The 19967-nt window shown below is 40.2% G+C and overlaps 2 protein-coding genes across 2 annotated transcripts; both read right to left on the minus strand.

Annotated features, from left to right (window-relative positions):
- Positions 1-260: 260 nt before the first annotated feature.
- On the minus strand, positions 261-4028 carry hsd3b1 (hydroxy-delta-5-steroid dehydrogenase, 3 beta- and steroid delta-isomerase 1). The gene is made up of 3 exons (XM_085384269.1): positions 3714-4028; positions 3251-3415; positions 261-1750 (listed from the first exon to the last, which is right to left on the minus strand). The coding sequence occupies exons 1-3, from the start codon at positions 3862-3864 to the stop codon at positions 942-944; spliced, it is 1125 nt and encodes a 374-aa protein (XP_085240395.1). The 5' UTR covers positions 3865-4028; the 3' UTR covers positions 261-941.
- Positions 4029-6887: 2859 nt separating this feature from the next.
- Positions 6888-19922, minus strand: LOC146650549 (kelch-like protein 9). The gene is made up of 11 exons (XM_085384676.1): positions 19325-19922; positions 18385-18438; positions 17099-17229; positions 15848-16032; positions 15625-15757; positions 13144-13340; positions 12816-12891; positions 12052-12609; positions 11660-11839; positions 11319-11432; positions 6888-8195 (listed from the first exon to the last, which is right to left on the minus strand). The coding sequence occupies exons 2-11, from the start codon at positions 18387-18389 to the stop codon at positions 7696-7698; spliced, it is 2079 nt and encodes a 692-aa protein (XP_085240802.1). The 5' UTR covers positions 18390-18438; positions 19325-19922; the 3' UTR covers positions 6888-7695.
- Positions 19923-19967: the final 45 nt, after the last annotated feature.

Raw genomic sequence — 19967 nt, forward strand, 5'->3', positions numbered from 1 at the left:
ATCCTTTGCATTTTCTTTGTGATAATGTGATTTAAAGCCGTATGTGCAACGTGGACTCTCCACTTAAGTACGGCGAGTTTATTTTTTATCAAATGGCAAAGTTTGCAATGTCACTGAAGTTTGAGATGAGCTTTACTAAAAAACATCAGTAAAAATACAATGAGAATGGGAATTTTTTTTCTCACAAACACTTTATTAGTATTCGTAAGACAGAAACAGCAGGTCATGCAGTAGTTTTTTAATTGAGCACATATCCTCTGTGTCATTTTGGGATAAATGGCTAGCAGTACAGATTCACAGCTCCTGCTCTAAGACAGTATGACTTTAGTGGCTGTGTTGTCAGTCGAACAAAAACATATGACAAAGTTATCAAGGTGTACTTTGAAAAACTTTCACAAACATGCCATTTGAAAGAAATGTCAACACTCATGCTCTGTTTTCACATGCTATACACTTCTGCTTACTGTCACAGGAAAACTATAAATCTGTGTTATTCATGTAAAAAAATCACAATTGGCAAGAATGGAAACAAAACACAACAGAAACATTGTTACTGTAGCTAGTGGTGTTTGGTGTGCATGTTGTAGGTATTCAAGCTTGAAGCCAATGTGGAAATGATTAAAGCTGTAGTTTCATTAATGCTCACTTGAGGCTGGCTCTACATGTATGTCAGTCCCCCTAGACTCTCCATAATATGCTTGCTAGACTTAGTTCAAAGGTTAGCACTTAACCCTGTTTTCTGTGAATGCAGGTATGTGTAGCACTCTTTATCAAACTTCCCATGTGGGTTAATGACGTTTATTATCTTATCTTAGAAAGTTAAGCCTTAAAAACAGGACTTCACAATTCCATGGTTAATTTCAAATTATGTCTATATGTTTAACAGTTTCACAAAAAAAAGTATTAATTTTGGGTGCTAATGACTTTTGGTCATTTTTCATCTATTTAGACAAGATTCTTTCTCTCTCTGCTGGCAACTGGGAGGCGAGCCATTCAGTGGTGCGTTTGCGTGCTTCCTCCCAGCTATATTTGGGGACATATCCTAGATCCCTCTTGGCTTTCTCATAGGAAAAACTGAATGGCGTGTTCAACATGATGAGGAGCTGACGGTTCAGTGGCGGGACGATGCGTATGAAAGGCCGTAGGATCCAGGCTACTGTCTCCATAAGGAAAGTTAGTAAGTAGAAGAGGGTGAGTGGCAACATGGGTTTCTCTTGAATACTGAAACCCAGAGGAGACATCACGGCGTGGTTGAAGTCTGAATAACTCACAGGTGGTGTGTCATCAGAAACGAAGTAAAACTTCCCTCCAACAGCATTTCTTTTCTGCGGATCTTTGAGGCTGCGGGATGCTTGGAGATGAGCGGCGGCCACGTTGCCCACATAGACAGGCTTCACAAGGGCCTCGGGGAGCGACATACGAAGCAGAACATTTCGGTTTTTTATCCCATCGACCATGTGGCCTAGGAGGAAGCGGCAGCTCTCTCCATAGATATACGCAGGTCTGAGTGCACAGGTGGCTAGCTGGCCTCCGTTCTGGAGCACCTCACCGTTGGCCTTCAGGGTTTTCTCCTCAGCCTCACTCTTGGTCTTCCTGTAGTTGATGTCCAAACTGATGTCATAGACGGTGTCCTCACTGCCATTGATTATGGGTTCTCCCTTGGAGTTTGGCCCCATCACTTCAATGGTGCTGGTGTATATGAAGGACGGCACGTTCTCCCGAATACATGCCTCCAAAAGCAGCTGGGTTCCTACGAGGCAAAGATGCTGCTGAGTTAATATAACTAACAATAAACACTGCATATCTCAGAGCAGCACAAAACTTTTATGTTATCAGAGCAACAAGAGAATAAAGTGACTTTTCAAATATCTGCAATTATATTATGTCATCTCTGATTATGCATTTTCCCTTCATTATTTAACTGCTGTTTGTCTGTTCAGGTTATTCTCGTGTCAGGTTGCCAGTTTTGCTATGTATCTGCTTTAAGATACATTATATATAATGAAACCTGGCGCTTGTGCTGTGGTGCTGAACATGGTAAAAACCAAAATGTTAAAAAATAAGAGAACACTTGAATCACACACTGGATCTTGATGAATAAAATATTCAGTGGAAAATGTGTTCCCCCTAGTGATCTTCTTCCACTTATTCAAATCAGGTGGGTGGGTATGGTACACCCCAAACAGGTCTGTCGCAAGGCTAACGCACAGATAAAAACATGTTTGCAACTATTCACACCCTGTGAATCACTCAATTATAAAAAAGGCACCTACAGTTATGGTTAGGAGTTTACATCCACTCATCACAGACGTGAATATTATGGTAATTTTGAGGTTTTAGTTATTTATTCAAACTCTTCTTTTTTCCACAGAGGAATGATTGTACAGCAAAATCTTTAAAGATTTAAACAAACAAGAACTGGGTACACAAGTTTGTATACATATATATGTACATATATGTGTATATATATATATATATTTTTTTTTTAAGGCAAGGCAACAGGGAGAGAAGGTTAGCTTTGCCAAATTATTACTAGAAATAAACGACCAAAAACGACAGTGATCTGAAACACACTGCTGATGCTGTAAAAGTACACCTATATAGACAAACACACAATTTGATATTATCAGTTGTGGCATTCCCAGAGTTGGACCTCAACATTATTGAAATGGTATGAAAGAGCTTTGAATGTCCTTCAAGAGGCTGGGAACACTTATCTTGAAGGCTACTTAAGAAAAACAAGGACGCTTGAATAAAAGAGTTCGGGCTGTGTTGAAGAATAAAGGTGGTCATACAAAACAATGACTTTCAAGCTTGTTAGAATTGCACAGGCTGTTTTTGCCTCATATGCTGTAAAGAAATGAGGAAGGGCTCAACACTGTTGCCCAGTACTAGGAAGGAAAACTGTCATTTGATTTGCCGGTGAACAGTTTTTAAAATGCATTGGACAGTTGTAGGTTTAACTAAAACAAAGCAGCAGGAATATTCATATGACATGCAAGTGCTTTAAGGAGTGTAAAGTAAGTGTGAACTGGAGGAAGTAGAAGTAAGCACTGGGCTGTAATAGTGAAAGCAGATCAACGGCCAGTTAACACAAGTAATGAAAGCAGTTTTAAATGTCAGTGGTACAAAAAACAAAAACTTTCAACTGTAAATAATTCTGCTTCTTTGTTTTATGTATGTGATTTGATAAATGTATCTGAAGTCACATGAATTAGGTAAGCCTTCGGTGGATTTGTGACAGCCTTACCTTTGACATTCACTCCGAAAATCTCACTGTACTCCACTGAGTCTTTGATGTCAATGATGGATGCGATGTGGAAAACGATCGATGCCCCACGGCAGCATTTGATCAGGAAATCACCGTCCCTCATGTCCCCTTCGAAAGCTCGCAGCTTTGTCTCACCTTTGCAGTCTGACACAAAACAAACCAGTCACCGAGACAAAGCAGCAAGACGCAAGTTATTTAGTTTAATCTAAAGCAAATATTTGGTTTTCAATCTACTGTATTGGAGACATTAAAAACACATTTACATTACAGCTTTTAATTGAGGAAGTCAGAAAAGCTGAATTCTCAAATCTTTATATTGGTATATTCTTCGATTATGTCAGTAAAAGAATATATATAAGACAAATCTACTCCTGCCCATTTCATATCAATTCATGAATTTTAATCTGGAAAAGGGGATGTTTTGTAGAAAAGAACGGTTTACCCTCCAAACTCTGCAAATACTGCAGCTGTATCTGTTTGTCCAGAAGTCGAATCTCAGCCATTTTCTCTTCTTCCAGCAGCAGCCTCACCAGCCTCTTTCCCAAGAATCCACAGGCCCCCGTCACCACGCACACATCACCTCGCAGAGACATTGCAGGTCTCTTTGTATAAAATAAAGGCCCGTTAACAGTCAAAAAGCAGTTGTTTTCTCTCTGATGCAGAGCCTTCTCAAAAACAGCGGCTAAAAATGAAGAAAAACCCGAATACAGAATTGGTGTTGGATGTTTCGTGATCTGTCTGTGAGGGACGGACAACACCTTCTGTTCTCTCCACCTCAGCCCTTTTTGTAAGCCCAGAAAGTTTCCAAAAAAAAACTTCTTTTCTCTAAGGCAGTATTGAAAAAGGGGATGGGCTCAGCTACTCCAGCATGGAATGTGATGCTTTCTAGGGCTGGACAAAAAAGCAGCTGGAAGGGCTTACACCGTATGCCAAGGACATTTGCTTTTGGAAAATGTAATCTTTTGCTTAATTAGAAGGAGTATTTCATTAGAAGAGGCAGGGAGACTCAGCATGTGACAAAGCAGGAGCTGAGGGTTCTTTGCTGCTTTCTGCTTTCACAAAATGAACAATTCTACACGGAGAGGCACGTACCCCGGCCTAAGAAGCACTCAGCAAACACTGAATCAGAATAAAAAATCTATTACAAGTAAAGTGTTTAAAATCCCATTAAAATACAGAAGAACTACTGCTGAGTAGTCTAATATGTAACAATAAACCTACATATATAAAACATGAGCAGGTTCTTCCCACTGAAATGTACTAGTTAAATAAAAGATCATGAAGTGAGACTTCCTCTGTCAAATAACCGATTTACCTGCCGCATAGCACTTCAATATCTTTGACTTTGTTATATTCCACTTTGGCTTCTCAGCTCTTTGGTAATGCTTTTTGTGTGTCTTTTATTGTATTTAAGGGCGTGCCTACAATACTCATACACCTTTTAATTACACATTACACTGTACTACGGAGGAACATACACACAAAGGCATCCGATAGCATGGTAAATATTAAATTCATGGCAGTGCAATTACAGAAAAACACTGAACTGGTATTGTTCAGTCTTTAATAGCACTGTGATGACAATGTTTAAACTTCTGTTTTATGTTATATTAACATATCTTTCTTTGTTTGAGTTTAACTGGGGGTTTGGATTCTCCTTCCTGGTTGGCAAAAGGTGTGGCAAAGGGCTGGGGGTCTGAAGTACTGCTGACAGCCTTATTGGACTAAACCACACGCTTCATTGCCTGGGGAGGTGTTTGGAGTTTTATTGTCTTGTGCTAGTTGCTATTTTGAGTTTAGTTTATTGAGTTGACCTTTTTATTGGCCAAGTTTTTGGTTCTGTTAATTATCTTTCATATTTTTGCGTCAATAAAACCCCCTTTTTTTTATTAAACACTTGTGTCCTCTATGCCTTACTGCTTGGTCCCTGACAAGCACAAACACCTCATACCAACTGTCAAGCACGGCGGTGGTGGCGTGATGATTGTGCTTGTTTTGCAACCACAGGGCTGTGTACCTCTGTATTCTAGAGTCAAATGCAGGGCCATCTGTGTAAAGCTTGACTGAAATTAGGTCATGCAATCCCCAGCACAACAGCAAATAACTGAAATAGAATTACTGAAAAATAACTAAACCAAGGTGCTGTAATGGTCCAATGAAAGTCACATTTCAAGCTGAAATACTGTGACTGGACCTTAAGAGAGCTGTGCAAGAAAGATCTGACTGGGAAACCACACACTTACTAGGAAACAACCTGTAACTGAGAAGTTAGTTAATGAGAACCATGGCTAACCATGCTTTCTGACCATAAGAATGACTATGATTTTCTGCTCAGTATGACCTTAATCTAGCTGTCAAGGCTAGAAAGTCATCAGATAAGTGTTTGCTGAGATCACAGAGAGAGCAAACCGAGGTCGATTTTCCTGGACTTCATTACAACTTCTATGCTTGCTTCACTTTTCAGACTTGGAAGCTACATCTATCTTTTATACTGTCTATGTTCGGCACAGATTTAATTCTGGAGGTTGTCAATTTGGATTAGGTCACTTTTAGCTAACTTCTAGTGGCCATTTTAAGAAATGCAGTTTTAGGCATTTCCACATTGGCTTTACTGCTTGATTGGCTGCTAGTTAACCCTTTTCTCTAACTACTTATGCCTGCAGACTATGGAGTACTTCTTCAACTACTATGTAAAACTCAGTTAGATTACTATGGTTGAATATTAGAAAAAAACCTTTTTAATGTTACCGTCCAGGCATACTGATATAAACAAGTCTATTTCAGACTTGTTTTTCTGCTTTATTGAGATTTTCAAAGGAGGGGTTTTATAGGGATTCTTTAAGGGGAAACACGAGTAGATGAGATGTGCACTCTACTAACAATGATTAAGTATCAAAGTCTGTCTAGAAAGGTGCAAGGCTACATGAGCCAAAGAAAAAAACAGCCGACATTTCAAGGTAACATCTGTCTGCCAGATGGGCAACTTTGTTTTTACATATACATGAATTATTATTATAAAGTCGGCCATTGTTTATTCAGCAGTGGGTACACTGGTCACTGGGCTGGAAACTCCTGGGTGTTACAGGGTTTTAATGGTCGCACCACAATCATCATATATAGAGCTGATACCTTTCTTAGAACTGACCTATAGCTGACAATGACACTGTTTCCGGCATCATATCCTATTACACATAGGCTAATTGTGTATTCCGATGTAGAAGCTTTGTTTTTTACACTAAGTTTTCAACAGTTTAATAAAATTAGGTCAGTATACTGAAAACGAGTGCTAACAGTGAAGTGCAGCGCTAGCACTCGCTTAGAGCAACTTTGGCTGACTTTTTAAACACACAAAAAGAAACCGCAACAGTTCATCCACGCACACTCCTGCACTGCATGTTAGTGTTTCTATTTGGAAGACCTTGGCAAAGCAGCCGATAAGATAGCTGTGTGCTGAGGAGGTGAAGGATAAAGTCTCAAGGGCAGTTTCATCGTCATTTGCTGACATCAAACACCAAAGAGTGAATGTGTGTGAGCTTCTTTGTATCTATGGAACAACAGTCTGATGTGTTAATGGCTGAGAGGACTTTGCGTACAGCGAATAATGCGATTCTGTGTTGCAGCATGAAATTTAATGGAAAGCATTAACAGACATCTTTGCTCATTACATTGTGTTTAAAAGCAGAAACAAACCTCGTGAAAGCATGACTGTCTGTGGATACAGGCTTGATTAATAGGAAGTTCCACACCCAAAATGTTGTCTTTGACGCTACAGTCTAGCTGAAATCTTATGACTCTGTGCCATAAAAACTTCTTTATTTTCCAATGTTTGCCCAAAACCCTGTGGTGTTTTAATCACCTAATCCATGCGTCATCATGACACAAATGATTCAGCTAATTCCTTTCGGTTTAGAGATGGAATAAAATAAATAGATCAAAAAAGCCTACAGAATTACAAACTATACAAAAATAGCATTTGAAATAATGTCGATTTTCTCTCTTAATTCAATTTTTCAGTGTAATTTATATGAAAAGATGATTTTGCCTCTAATTCTGACTTGCTGCCTTCAGTGTCCAGTGAATCAATGTCCAGTCAAACTGATCAGGATGGTGGGTTTGAGCTTTCGTTTAGGCATTATGTACATTATGCATATTCATTACATAATCAACAGATTAGCTGGGGTGCCACATAGCTGGCAGTAAATGAAAGGACAGGAAACGATACTAACAAGAGCACAGTGTTTGTAAGTACGAGTAAAGTCTTCAATGCTAATGTAAGCTAGCCTGCTTTGCTTGCACATGCAACTTGTGTTTGCAACCCACACTACTTCCTGTTTTGCCTTCTTTTCGCCACAGCGTGCAGGTAAATTTCATCATGTCAGTTGTGGTCTCACAGCAGCAACAGCCGGAAACCCCCTCGTCTGTGGCTATGAGCTCTTAGCTGTGGGAAGTGGGCAATCTTGTATCTGAGCCTCATCTACTGACCCCTCTGGCAGATGAACTGTCATTGTGCAGGCACGGATCCCCCCCAGAGGCTCCAGCACGTTGAACACCCTGTCCCACACGTCCTTGTCTGGATCATATCGCTGCACGATGTCGACCATGCATCTGCTGTTCCAGGAATATCCTCCCACCACATAGATCTGTCCATTGAACACAGTCACACCTACGTCGCTCTGGCCCCGAGGCATTGGTGACACCACCGTCCACTGGTCTGTGTCAGGGCTGTAGTATTCGCAGCCCAGCACGTCGTCATAGTCGCTGCAGCCTCGGAAATGATTTCCGCCCATGACATAGAGTCTGTCTTCCACAGTGCACATGCAGTGCAGGCCACGGAGCTCCGTCATGTCTGCCCGTCGACTCCACGTGTCAGCGACCGGGTCGTAACACCAAAGCTCCTTCTGGAAGGTGTCACGGGTGATGCCGCCTGTTTGGCACAAGAACAGGATTGGTATACAGATATTTAATTCAAGTAAAAGCATAAATACCACTGCTTCAAAATACTCCAATAAAAATCCTACTTATTCATTGTCCAGTAAAATGTTCTTTTTGACTGATATGATGTGACTCTAGATATTATTTGTACTAATACAAGTTGGTACAGTCATGCTAAAAAATCTTTTCTGCAGAACTCTATGAAATCCTGTGAAAAAGTACCTAAACCTCATGATTTAACAGCATTTAGAACCATCTTTAGTTTAGCCTAATTGTTTTCTGTAAGCCTATCAGTCTCTGATAACATTTAGAGACAACATTTGCTTCAGTTCATTGAGGTTTGTCTGTATTTGTTAACATAGTCTGGACTTTGACAGAACCAGTGCAAAACCTTGATTCTTCTCCTTTTTAGCCATTCTGCTGTAGATTTGCAGGGTGCTTGGGATCATTTTCTTGTTAAATGACCCAACGTGGTGCAAGCTTTAGCTGCGAATAGACTGCCTCACATTTGACTCTAGAATACTCTGATATACAGAGGAGGTCATGGTCTAGTTAGTGCAAGTTGCCCAGAGCATGCTATTTATTTATTTATTTTGTTATATGTATGAAAAGTAAATATTAAAAATCCATGTTTGCCTTAATTTTCAAATGAATGTTGTAAGCTATAATATGTCGTATAATATTGCACTGTGAAATTTAGTATGGTTAAAGAATAATATAAATACTAGAGTAAACTGCAAGAATTATTATGCTTTATTGAAGTACTGAGGTAAGGTGACCTTGTTACTTTCTATCTCTAATAAATAAACTAAAATGTGTTTAATCAAAAAGAATACAGAGTTAGTGAAACAGCAGATGTTGTTTATAAGATCGATATGTACGTGAACGTCTGCAGGAGAGTATGAGATAATGGACACACTGCTTCCTGTGGCCGAACATTAAAAACAGATGTGAGTAACGTCCTTCCTTTCACACCATGAATGCGATGCCAGTGTTCTTTCTTTGATCTTTTGCTTATTATTTATAAATGCCAAGGTGTTTGTCATCCAGAGCAGTGGCTGTTTTGTCATTAGGTGAAGGTTTGTCTTGTTTATTTTAGAGTTCAAATGATCCATTAGTCAGAAAATTAACACTTGCCCTCTTGAAAAGGAAAAATAACCCTAGATCCTTGTACACCTAACGACTAATTCAATAATTGAGAAATCAGGTTATTTTAATTACAACAAGCGAACAACTGAACTACAGTGAACAGTGAAAGTCTGTGTTTTAAGAAATGGTGAATGCTTTGTTTAGCGTTTACAAGTTTAATACTTCGGTAACCTTTTGTTGAAGCAGTGGTTTGTAATCGTACACCAAATTACATGCATTACCACTGTGGGCTTCTTGATGACATGCATACTGTCTAACTCAAAGAACCTCAGGTAGAAAGAGAATGGATGTGTGGATGTCCAAGTAAAGTATGCGCTGTTGTCTTCAAACTGCTATAATGCAGATATATGTTGTAACTTCAGACTGTGGGTTTGAACTTTGTTGCAAAGCGATGTGGTCCCCTTCAACTACAGGTTTCCTGATTCACGAGTGAAACCCGTCTTTCTGCTCTCAACTCTAAAAGCTGTTTTCCTGTCCAAGGTTGCTAAGAAACAGGCCTGAGAACTGTGTGAGAGCCGCTCATGAGACTGTGCATCTCAACAGGAAGTGGTTTCAAATAGGTCAGCCGTGAAGCATTATCTAATGCATTTTGTCAGGGTGGGTTTTCTTGTTCTCTCCAGACAGCCCTTTTAAAACTTTGACAAAACATCTCGACGAGCAAAAAATAAAAAATATATTAAAACGAACCAATTCAAAGCGCATGGTTCAAACACAAATTTGACCTGTTATTGATAACTCTCAGTAAAAAAGGGAGAAGTCAAGTATCATTGTTATACAACTGTAGACAGTCACTCTATAAACCTTTCTTGCTAACTGTTTCATTTGCAACCTCTTGCCTAAGTGTCAGTTCCTCATTTTTTCTTTAACGACAACAGGAATCTTCCTCTAACTCTGACCATGGCACTGATCGCTCTCTCTTATAGAAAATCTATAATTGAAATGAAACTGTAACAACAGTTCTCGAAATGGTTATGTGGTCATTTGTCATTTGCATTGCAAACATAATGACAAATAGACTCCATTCAGTGGTATTTAACACTCTTCTGTGCAGCACAGTGTTTAACCTTTTGAAATCTGCTTTGAATGGTTACATTTTACTATTTAGTTTGCTAGCATGCTCCCATATATCTACATTTTAACGACAAAAGTGAACTAAACAATAACATTTATGATGTAAAAAGTCAGTCAGATGTTGAAATCGTGCAAATTGAGAAAATTAAACATTCACAAGAGCTGAAAATGTAACAGGATGAGAAAAAATGCTTTCACTCACCCAATTTGTAGATATGAAGATAATTTGAATCAAATAATAATAATAGGTGAATACAGTTAAATAATAAATTAAGTTTTGCAAACCTTTTCACTAGCTGGGATTCTGAAAAGATGGTGAAATATTAAATATATGTAAATAGTTTTGGCATTTTCCTGTTAAAATACACAAAGCTTACCTTTATGCTATAAGTACTAGCGAATCTTGCTGTAAGACATAAGCTTTAATTGGCAGGAGAGTGCTGTTAGTACCAAGTTTTGACTAAAAGTCAGATTGGGGATTGTGTTTTTCTCAACAGGTGAAGTGAACACACCTGTATTTGAAGCTCCTTTAAGATTTTAAATTAGATTTAAGACAGATTTCATAAGCTTTGCTTCTGCTACAGTAGAAATCCTCCAGCGTGACCACTTGGGCTTTCATAATTTTATAAAATTATAAATCAATTAAATAAGTTCATTTTTAGTGAATTGGTTGTGTTTCTAAACTATTTATGTATAACTTTAACTGTATTTACTTTAGATTTTAATGCAGGACTTATCACTAATTGTGGACTTATCGTGTCATATTAAAGGTGTAAATACAGCCTATTTCTCATGTTTAAAAAAAAAAGGTGGAAAAATCTGTAAATGCTAGTAATTACTTTATAATCTTATACTGCAGGATTTGTTTTAACAGGGTTAATTGTTGCTGTCTTACCTGAAATGTACATGAGGCCTTCATGGACTGTTCCAGCATGTCCATAGTGGGGCTCCACCATACTGTTCACAAAGGTCCACTCATTTTTCTTCAGATTGTAGCACTCCACCGTATCTGAGCAAAATCACAGAGGGATGTTTATGCAATTTATTCAGCAAATACCTTTTTAAATGGCAGTAAATAATCCTAATAGGGAGAGCTATAACAGATCAGTGATAGCAGCAGTGTCCATAAACATCTTTTGAACAATTCAAACGTTACTTTTTAGTAGAAAAAGAACTGAATGGTAAAAAGGAAGCGGTTACTAGCTTACACTGAAAAAGAAATTTATTACAGCTCACCAATTTCTCCTGAGGCGTTCCTTCCTCCCACTGCAAACAGCTTCCCATTCAGGGCACTGAGATGGAAGAAAGTCCTCTTGTCATTGAGTGACGCAATCTGTAACCACTTGTCAAATCGTGGATCGTAGCGGTAGGCGCTGTCTATGGCTGTCTTGCCCTTTGTGTCGTAAGTACTCTGACCTGAGAAGTCGAAAAGATTCAGTGTTACCTTGGTGATTGCAACAAAAGGCCAATTACAACCTGTTCATATCAGTGTAGCTCATTTATTCATGCTTAGTTTTGATGATGCTTGAACTAAAAACGCTGGCTTATACAAAATTAAATACTCATATTAGATGAACACATGGCTTAAATTGGCTGTTTGTATGTTTATGTGTGTACTCCGCTCTGACCTCCAACAATGAAGAGAAAGCCGCCTAGAAGAGCCACACCATGCTGATAGCGTGGCACCTCCATGGGCTTCAGGGCCCTCCAATGGCCGGTTTTCTCGTCGTACAGCCTTAACTCCCGGCTCACCACCAGCTGTTGTCGCATTACACCACCCAGGACCAGAATATGAGTTGCGTCTGACCTTATCTGTGTCCTCTCTGTTTGCAGGGCTGGCTGCATGTAAGGCATCATCTGGTAGTTACTGGCCTCCAGCAAGAGGTTCACACAGGCTGTCTCAGAGCGCATCAGAGAGTCGCTTTCTTCTTCATCATCCTGAGAGATCTGAATCAGCTCACTGGGGCTCATCAGTGGGAAGCGAATATGCCGCATCAAGGCATAAACAGAAGTTCGGCGTTTGGCAGACTCGTGGTCCAGCCATCCTCTTGCAATATGATAGAGCTCCAGTTCCGAGAAACCTTTCAGCGAATTGCTGGCAAGAGCGTTGGCCATGCTGGTCTCCGAGAGCTCAAGGTAGCGGCCACACTCCACTAACTCTGAGAGGTTCTGACTCACAAACTCACCTGTTGTGATACAGATAATCAACAATCAATGAAAATTACCAAGTTTATTAGAGTTTTAGATATAGTTTTCTATTTAACAATGAGGGGCCACATACAATAAGGATGATATAAGGATAGATATGCTTATTTCAGGTAGTGCTGATGACTGGAAACATTTAATAACCATTAAATAATAACCACTGATAATCAAAGATCATATCACTTACCGATATTCTGCTGAACGTCCTCTAGAAGCAAGTCTGTGGCTATGCGCTCAACTTCCACACAGTTATCAATAGTGATCTGCAATGAACAACACAGAAAATAGAGTCATCAAACAGATAGAGTTAATAGTCTTTGCTCTATACTGCATTGTCATTCATTGCCATGGCTCCCTTCCAATGTCATATTATGTTCTGATCCTGAGTGCATGTGAAGGACAAAGAAGCAATCAGAGGGATTTGGCAGCTCATTAGCTAGGCCTCCAGTGTACTTGAATATAATTAGCAGAATCCTGAACGAATGTGACCTTAAACTGAAAGAAGAAGTGCTCACCTCACTGCTCAGAAGCTGATTGCAAAACCGCAGGACTGGCATGACCTGCAAGAAGTTTGCGGCCTCCAGTGTGTCCTGAAGATTGCCCATGTCGAGGCTCACTTTGGATGTGTAAATGAAGTCTATAATGTTCTTTAAGCCCAACTTAGTGACCCCATGCAGCTTGATCTCTCTCATCTCCTGCTCCCTCATGCCTCCTGAACAAGAATAAGCAAGGATCAAAAAGAGACAGAAAGCATGTATTTGCATTGCTTTAGAAGATTTGCCTTGTGTAGGCATGATGCACAGTCAGCAAGATGCAAAGATGTAACAACGCACAACATGAAGTTTATGCAAATAGGAAGGACAGGGACTAGAAATAGAGAGCATATTTCTCCTGTTTTGGCTTCCCTTCATTGGCTTCCTGTTAAATCCAGAATTGAATTCAAAATCCTGCTCCTCACATACAAGGTCTTAAATAATCAGGCCCCATCTTATCTTAATGACCTTGTAGTACCATATCACCCTATTAGAGAACTTCGCTCTCGCTCTGCAGGCCTACTTGTTGTTCCTAGAGTATTTAAAAGTAGAATGGGAGGGAGAGCCTTCAGTTTTCAGGCCCCTCTTCTGTGGAACCAGCTTCCAGTTTGGATTCGGGAGACAGACACTATCTCTGGACGACCAACTGCTCCAAGCTGGTCAAGAAGGCTCACCAGCGCCTCTTCTTCTTGAGGACTCTGAGGAAGAACCACCTGTCCTCAGACATCCTGGTGAACTTCTATCGCTGCACCATCGAGAGCATCCTGACCAACTGTATAACAGTCTGGTACGGGAACTGCTCTGCCTCGGACCGGAAGGCGTTGCAGAGGGTCGTGAAAACTGCCCAGCGCATCGCCGGAGCACCACTTCCTGCCATAAAAGACATCTACAGGAAGCGGTGTCTGAAAAGGGCTGGGAAAATCATCAAAGACCCCAGTCACCCATCACATGGACTCTTCACCCTCCTGCCCTCTGGGAGGCGCTACAGGAGCCTCCGGACTAAGACCACCAGGTACCGGAACAGCTTCTTCCCCACAGCTGTCAGACTCCTGAACTCTGCCTCCTGACATCTGACCCACGTTAAACTCATGGACTGAACATACACACACCCACAATGGACAACTGTACCCTCAAACACACAATAATAACATGGAGTGAACCACCACTCACAACCACTAGCACTTTATATAGCCTCTGTAGAAATTATCCACACCCTCACTTATCTTAACTGCACTACTGTATAGCTCTGTGTAAATAATCATTCTGTACATTCGATAATCTTTAATCCTACAACTGTTTACAACTTGCATAGTTCCCATTTCTGTATAGCTGTATATCCCAGATTCTGTAAAGTTATTTATTTCATATTCTGTATAGTTTTTCATATTTATATCCTGTTCATATCCTGTACATAGCTTGTACTCACTACAGCCTGTACATACTTATAGTTATAGAATATTCACAACATACTTCATACCGTGTACATTATAACATACCATAATAGACCCATTTCTGTAATATACTCACATATCTATATTATTGCTAATATATATTGTAATATATCTATATCACTAAAGCACTTCTGGATGGATGCAAACTGCATTTCGTTGCCCTGTACCTGTGCATGTGCAATGACAATAAAGTTGAATTCTATTCTATTCTATTCTATTCTCTACTTTTAAGATTAGGCTTCAAACTTTCCTTTTTGCTAAAGCATATAGTTAGGGCTGGACCAGGTGACCCTGAATCCTCCCTTAGTTATGCTGCAATAGATGTAGGCTGCCGGGGGATTCCCATGATGCATTGAGTTTTTCCTTTCCAGTCACCTTTCTCACTCACTATGTATTAACAGACCTCTCTGCATTGAATCATATCTGTTATTAACCTCTGTCTCTCTTCCACAGCATGTCTTTTATCCTGTCTTCCTTCTCTCACCCCAACCGGTTGCAGCAGATGGCCCCGCCCCTCCCTGAGCCTGGTTCTGCCGGAGGTATCTTCCTGTTAAAAGGGAGTTTTTCCTTCCCACTGTCGCCAAAGTGCTTGCTAAAAAGGGGTCATATGATTGTTGGGTTTTTCTCTGTATCTATGAAGCGCCTTGAGGTGACTTTTGTTGTGATTTGGCGCTATATAAATAAAATTGAATTGAATTGAATTGAAATTGTTAATTATGTATTCAGATGTAAATATCTTTTGTGAAAATCTCACCTCAAAGGAAGCTGTGAGCAAAGAGGAGCCAGAATCTCTAAACAGACTTCCTTTTGGGGGTTTTAAGATGCTTGCTAATGTTTATCTATCTAAAGAGTAAGTCTGAGTTAAGCAAACAGAAAACCTTTTCTGTCTGCTGCACTGCGTTACAAACATACGTACTTCCTTCCTACAAAACTGCACTTGTATGATGACTACAATGTCACTGTTACCTTTCTTTCTCAATGCAGTGCCTCAACGATAGAAAGGAAAACAAACCTGTGAACATCGCTTTAAAGTAGTCGCTGGATGAAGCCATGATGACTCTGTGGACGGGAAACTTTTCCTTGCTATCTCCAGGAACTAAGACAACATCACAGAGCGTCTCGTCTCCCCGAAAACTATCAAAGCCCTTTGGGGAAAATAATTCGATGGGTTAGTTGTTAAAATGAACCCTCAAAATAATTTAATAACAAACAGCTGTTCAGACAGTAATAAAGACCTTTAGCACATCCTCTCCATGTTCAGTGCTACTGAACACCTTGGACAGGGGCCGGGGAGGAAGCTTGGGCTTTGTTGATTTGTCAGGGCGTTTAGGTGGTATTTCCATGGGTGGTGGGAGAACAAAAACTGGTGCTGGAGCTGGAGCAGGAGGCACAATAAGTGCTGGTGGAGCTGGTCTGTCATCTATGGAGGGGAAACACAAATTTCACTGAATTTGAGAGGTGAGAGAAGCCAATACTCCTGCTGATGCTGCAGGTACACTGAGCTACAGCTAAGAACAAATAATGGATTTCTGCTGCAGTGGAAACATGAAAGATTTAGCATCAAAATCTAATCAGAAAAGCCAAAGTAAGCACATATTAAGCAGAAATCTTACTGTAAAAGGTAAGATTTAACATTATTAAACACAAAATGTTGACTTGTTTTTTTTTTTTTGCCTGTCCCGTTTGGCTCTTTTGCCATCAGAATTATTGTCTAAAGGCAAAGAAAGATGCCCAACGGATTTACTTTACCAAATTGACCATCCCAGCCTTGCCGTAATGGTCCATTTGATTCACCTTTTATTGTTTATTTTATTTTCACTTGCTGAATACGGGACAGACTTGACTGGGGGAAAGAAGGGGAGAAAGAAAGAGGGAAAGAGAAACAGCTGAGAAGAGGGACGGGGGAGAAGGGCAAAAAACAAAAACCAACAGAACGGGCAGGGGAAAAAAAAAATAAAAAAAATAAAAAAAAATGCATATATCAATCACCTGGATCAGCTGTTGAGAAAGAAAAAAGAAAACAAGCAGAAGAGAACAAGAGTAATAGAATAAACAACATCACAATGATATATGGGAATATGACAGTAAATACTAAATATTAAACATTATTGTGCAGCACATAAGATCAACAGAACACAGTGTGCTTTGAGGTAGGAGCCAAAAAGGGTGTAGTTTGTGGGTGTGATCACCCGTGTGTACATCTGTGAGCATGGACGCGCTTGTTTTGTTAAAAGGTTCCTTCATGTAATGATCTGCTAGGGAGTGTGGGGGGGCCACAGCCCCGTCCTCCAGGGCATGAAGCAGGTATGGAGGAGATCAAAACTCCAGACATCCGAGGCCCCCAGAACACAAGAGACCAAGGAAGACCAACAGAGGGGCAGCCGCGCCACTGTCCCAGAAAGAGCTGAGGAGAGTCCCAGATGAGGGCTCACTCAGCAGCAACAAAATGTTGACATTGATAGTTCTGTGTCACCATGGACACTCACCTTGTTGAACAGGAGGAGGAGGAGGTCTTTCTGGCTGAGCCGGGTGTCTCTGATCCCTGGATTGATTCCTGCTGCCTAGACGAGACAGTCTGCGGCTCAGCCTACCTGCCCCGCTGTCGTCTCCATTTGCCCTGCACAGGAAGGATTCACAGTAAAAGAACAGGTCTGTCATTAGCTGTCATTTTACAAAGTGATGTTTACGAAGTGACAAACAATGTTGCAGAATTATGGATATGGTTTTATAAATTTATTATGTGCACTAGTGCAAACAAGGTCACAAATTAAACATCTGGTGAGTTTACTTTAGGTTTCAGCTACACTGTTTTTAATTGGTAGGAATATTCATTGTGTTTTGGCTCTCAGCACTTCCTCTTAGAAGCGTGTAAAAATGCTGCTTTCTTCAGCGGACCCTCTCTACCGCTCAAAGCATCTCAGATCTGAAACATTTGATTAATGATGCTTTTTTCTTGGGAGAAGGCCTAATTTGCAAAAGTCCCTTATCTGTTTTGTAGTGCGTGTCCTGTGGCCTGAAAAAGAGGAAGCAGTGGACTTTTTTTTAAAAAGTGCACTATGTCTCCTCTTAAAACGGTTTCCTGCTGTGGGTCTTACACTCAGGTGAAAAGGCATCTACATGTTTGTTCCATCGACAATAGGAAGACGTGGCCTCACATATAGAATAAAATCCAAATCTACGACACATCAACAATCTACAGAGCACCGCTCAAAAACATGTTCCCGTGTTTTCGAAGTGCAACTATAGACAAGCAGATCCTAACTTGGTTACTAATTACACGTGTGATGAGATGCAATATGTTACAAGTTATGAGTAATCTTTCGGTGAAAGTGCACAACGAGAGACTTCTCAGAGCACACTCATCTTTTAAACTCAACCTCCACTCTGCAGCTTTGTGATTGCAACGCTCTCAGCTGTTGACAAAATCTGTCTTCATACAGATATAAACATGAAAACACCTGCAGATGAGCTCAAAACTGCTTTTTCGGGTGGGTGTTCCTGCTGCAGCAGGTGTCTCCACAACCACATTTTCCCATAAGACACACACACAGACACACACAGACACACACACACACTGAGTGAAAACGTCAGCCTCGTTGTTGTGGCTGGTAAAAACGTCTCTAAAGAATTTTCTTCTGCTCCTTCTTCTAAAACCTTCACCTAAAAAAATATCCTCAACTCATTTCTATTGTATGTTTCACAAAAGTGTTGAATATTGATTAACCAGATGAGAAATGATGAGATCTAATGTAATGATGAAAACCTTCCTTACCCCATGTCATTGGCCTCTTGGGGTTGAGGACTGTTGTTTCGCTGATGAGACTTCCTACATGAAGAAATAAAAAAAAGTAACAATGTATTGGTGTTGCATAAATGTATCTGCGGACCACAAAGCACCTTTTTGCGGTGTCTACTTTACTACAGTAAATTCTTTCTAGCTTAGGTCCGCATGCAATGCTTTTCTAAGTTAGGCAAAGATTTGTACTTGTGTGAGTATGGATTCGACACAGAAATAACACTTCTCTGTTAGGCTGTTTTGTTGGTCTCGCATGATAATTTAGTCAGATTTGCTTCAAAGTTTCCTATTGCAGCATTCTTGTTTTTTTCACAGCATATTTGATGTGGCCTCACATGATGGCAGACAACACAACCTTCACTGAACTTCACTTCAAATGTTCTCGTCATCATTCCCATCACAGCTCTCGCATTTCCTCGTGAAGAAAACCTCAAATGTGCATGCTGAAACTGACGTACAGTCTGTGAAAAATTCTGTAATATTTGATCTTGTTATGCACAAAACCCAACCCAACTTCACAGCTACTGTTCAGCAATCTGAAAATATGATTAGCATGCTTGTTAGCAGATAAGCAGATAAGATCAGCTGTGTGACAAACGCTTTGGTTTTGCTTTTTGAAAGGTTGATATTGTTGCGTTCGACCTTTATTGACCTCGTACATAAAGCTCATTGTCAACGATTGTGCGCACACCTGCAGTTTACCTCAACTCTTAATAATAATGATAATAATGAGAAGACTTTAATACCCATAATATCTAGGTAACTGGTTATAAATAAGTGAAACGCTACACTTCTGTAGCATCCTTGTACAGCTGAAATATGCACACGACTTGGTGGCACTTTGCTGTGTGCTGTGCAGCTGCCTCACCTGCACTTTTGTAAAAGTACAAAAAAGGGACATTTGTGGGTGACCTACCTGGAAGAAGAAAGCTTCCTCAGCAGACTTGACCCGAGCCCTCCCTCCAGCCTGGCAGTTGATCCAAAACAAACTCTAAAAAGAAAGACTGAGCAGAAAATGTCTGCTCCACTGTGCCAGCTGGTTGAAGAGTTGAAGCGTCTGAGTGAGCTTCACCGTTTTAGCTTAACCAAGACCTCAGTTACTTCCTGTGCTACTTCTCTTTCTCACTTTAGGTTTCTTTCCGCATTTTGATGCTCTCCACCCGACAGTGTCACACTTCAGATCATGTCAGCGAAATAAGAAAAGTTATTTCAGAAGCTGCTTTTGCTTTTAGGTTTTTAATGAATCATGTTGACACACACAGGGCCTTTAGTGACCTTGTGTGCTTGCATGATTTTGCAAATGGAGTAACTGCACTGTTCAAATTTTAAAGTCTATAGTTAAAAGATGAATGGAAGCCAAAAATATGCAACATACTGAACAAGACATAACGCAGTGACAACAGACAACATGAACTTTTCAACTTAGAACTTCTCTGGTTCTGATGAGAACCTGACCTGCAGCTAATCCACTTATTAGAAGTTCAAACATTAATTTTCATATAGATCAGATCAGATACTACACTTCAGTTATCACATGAAATTAATAAATCCAGGAAAGA

This window comes from Rhamphochromis longiceps, linkage group LG16, assembly GCF_057381845.1.
Source record: "Rhamphochromis longiceps isolate RC_006_pf linkage group LG16, R_longiceps_female_GT1.1, whole genome shotgun sequence".
NCBI classification, from domain to species: domain Eukaryota; kingdom Metazoa; phylum Chordata; class Actinopteri; order Cichliformes; family Cichlidae; genus Rhamphochromis; species Rhamphochromis longiceps.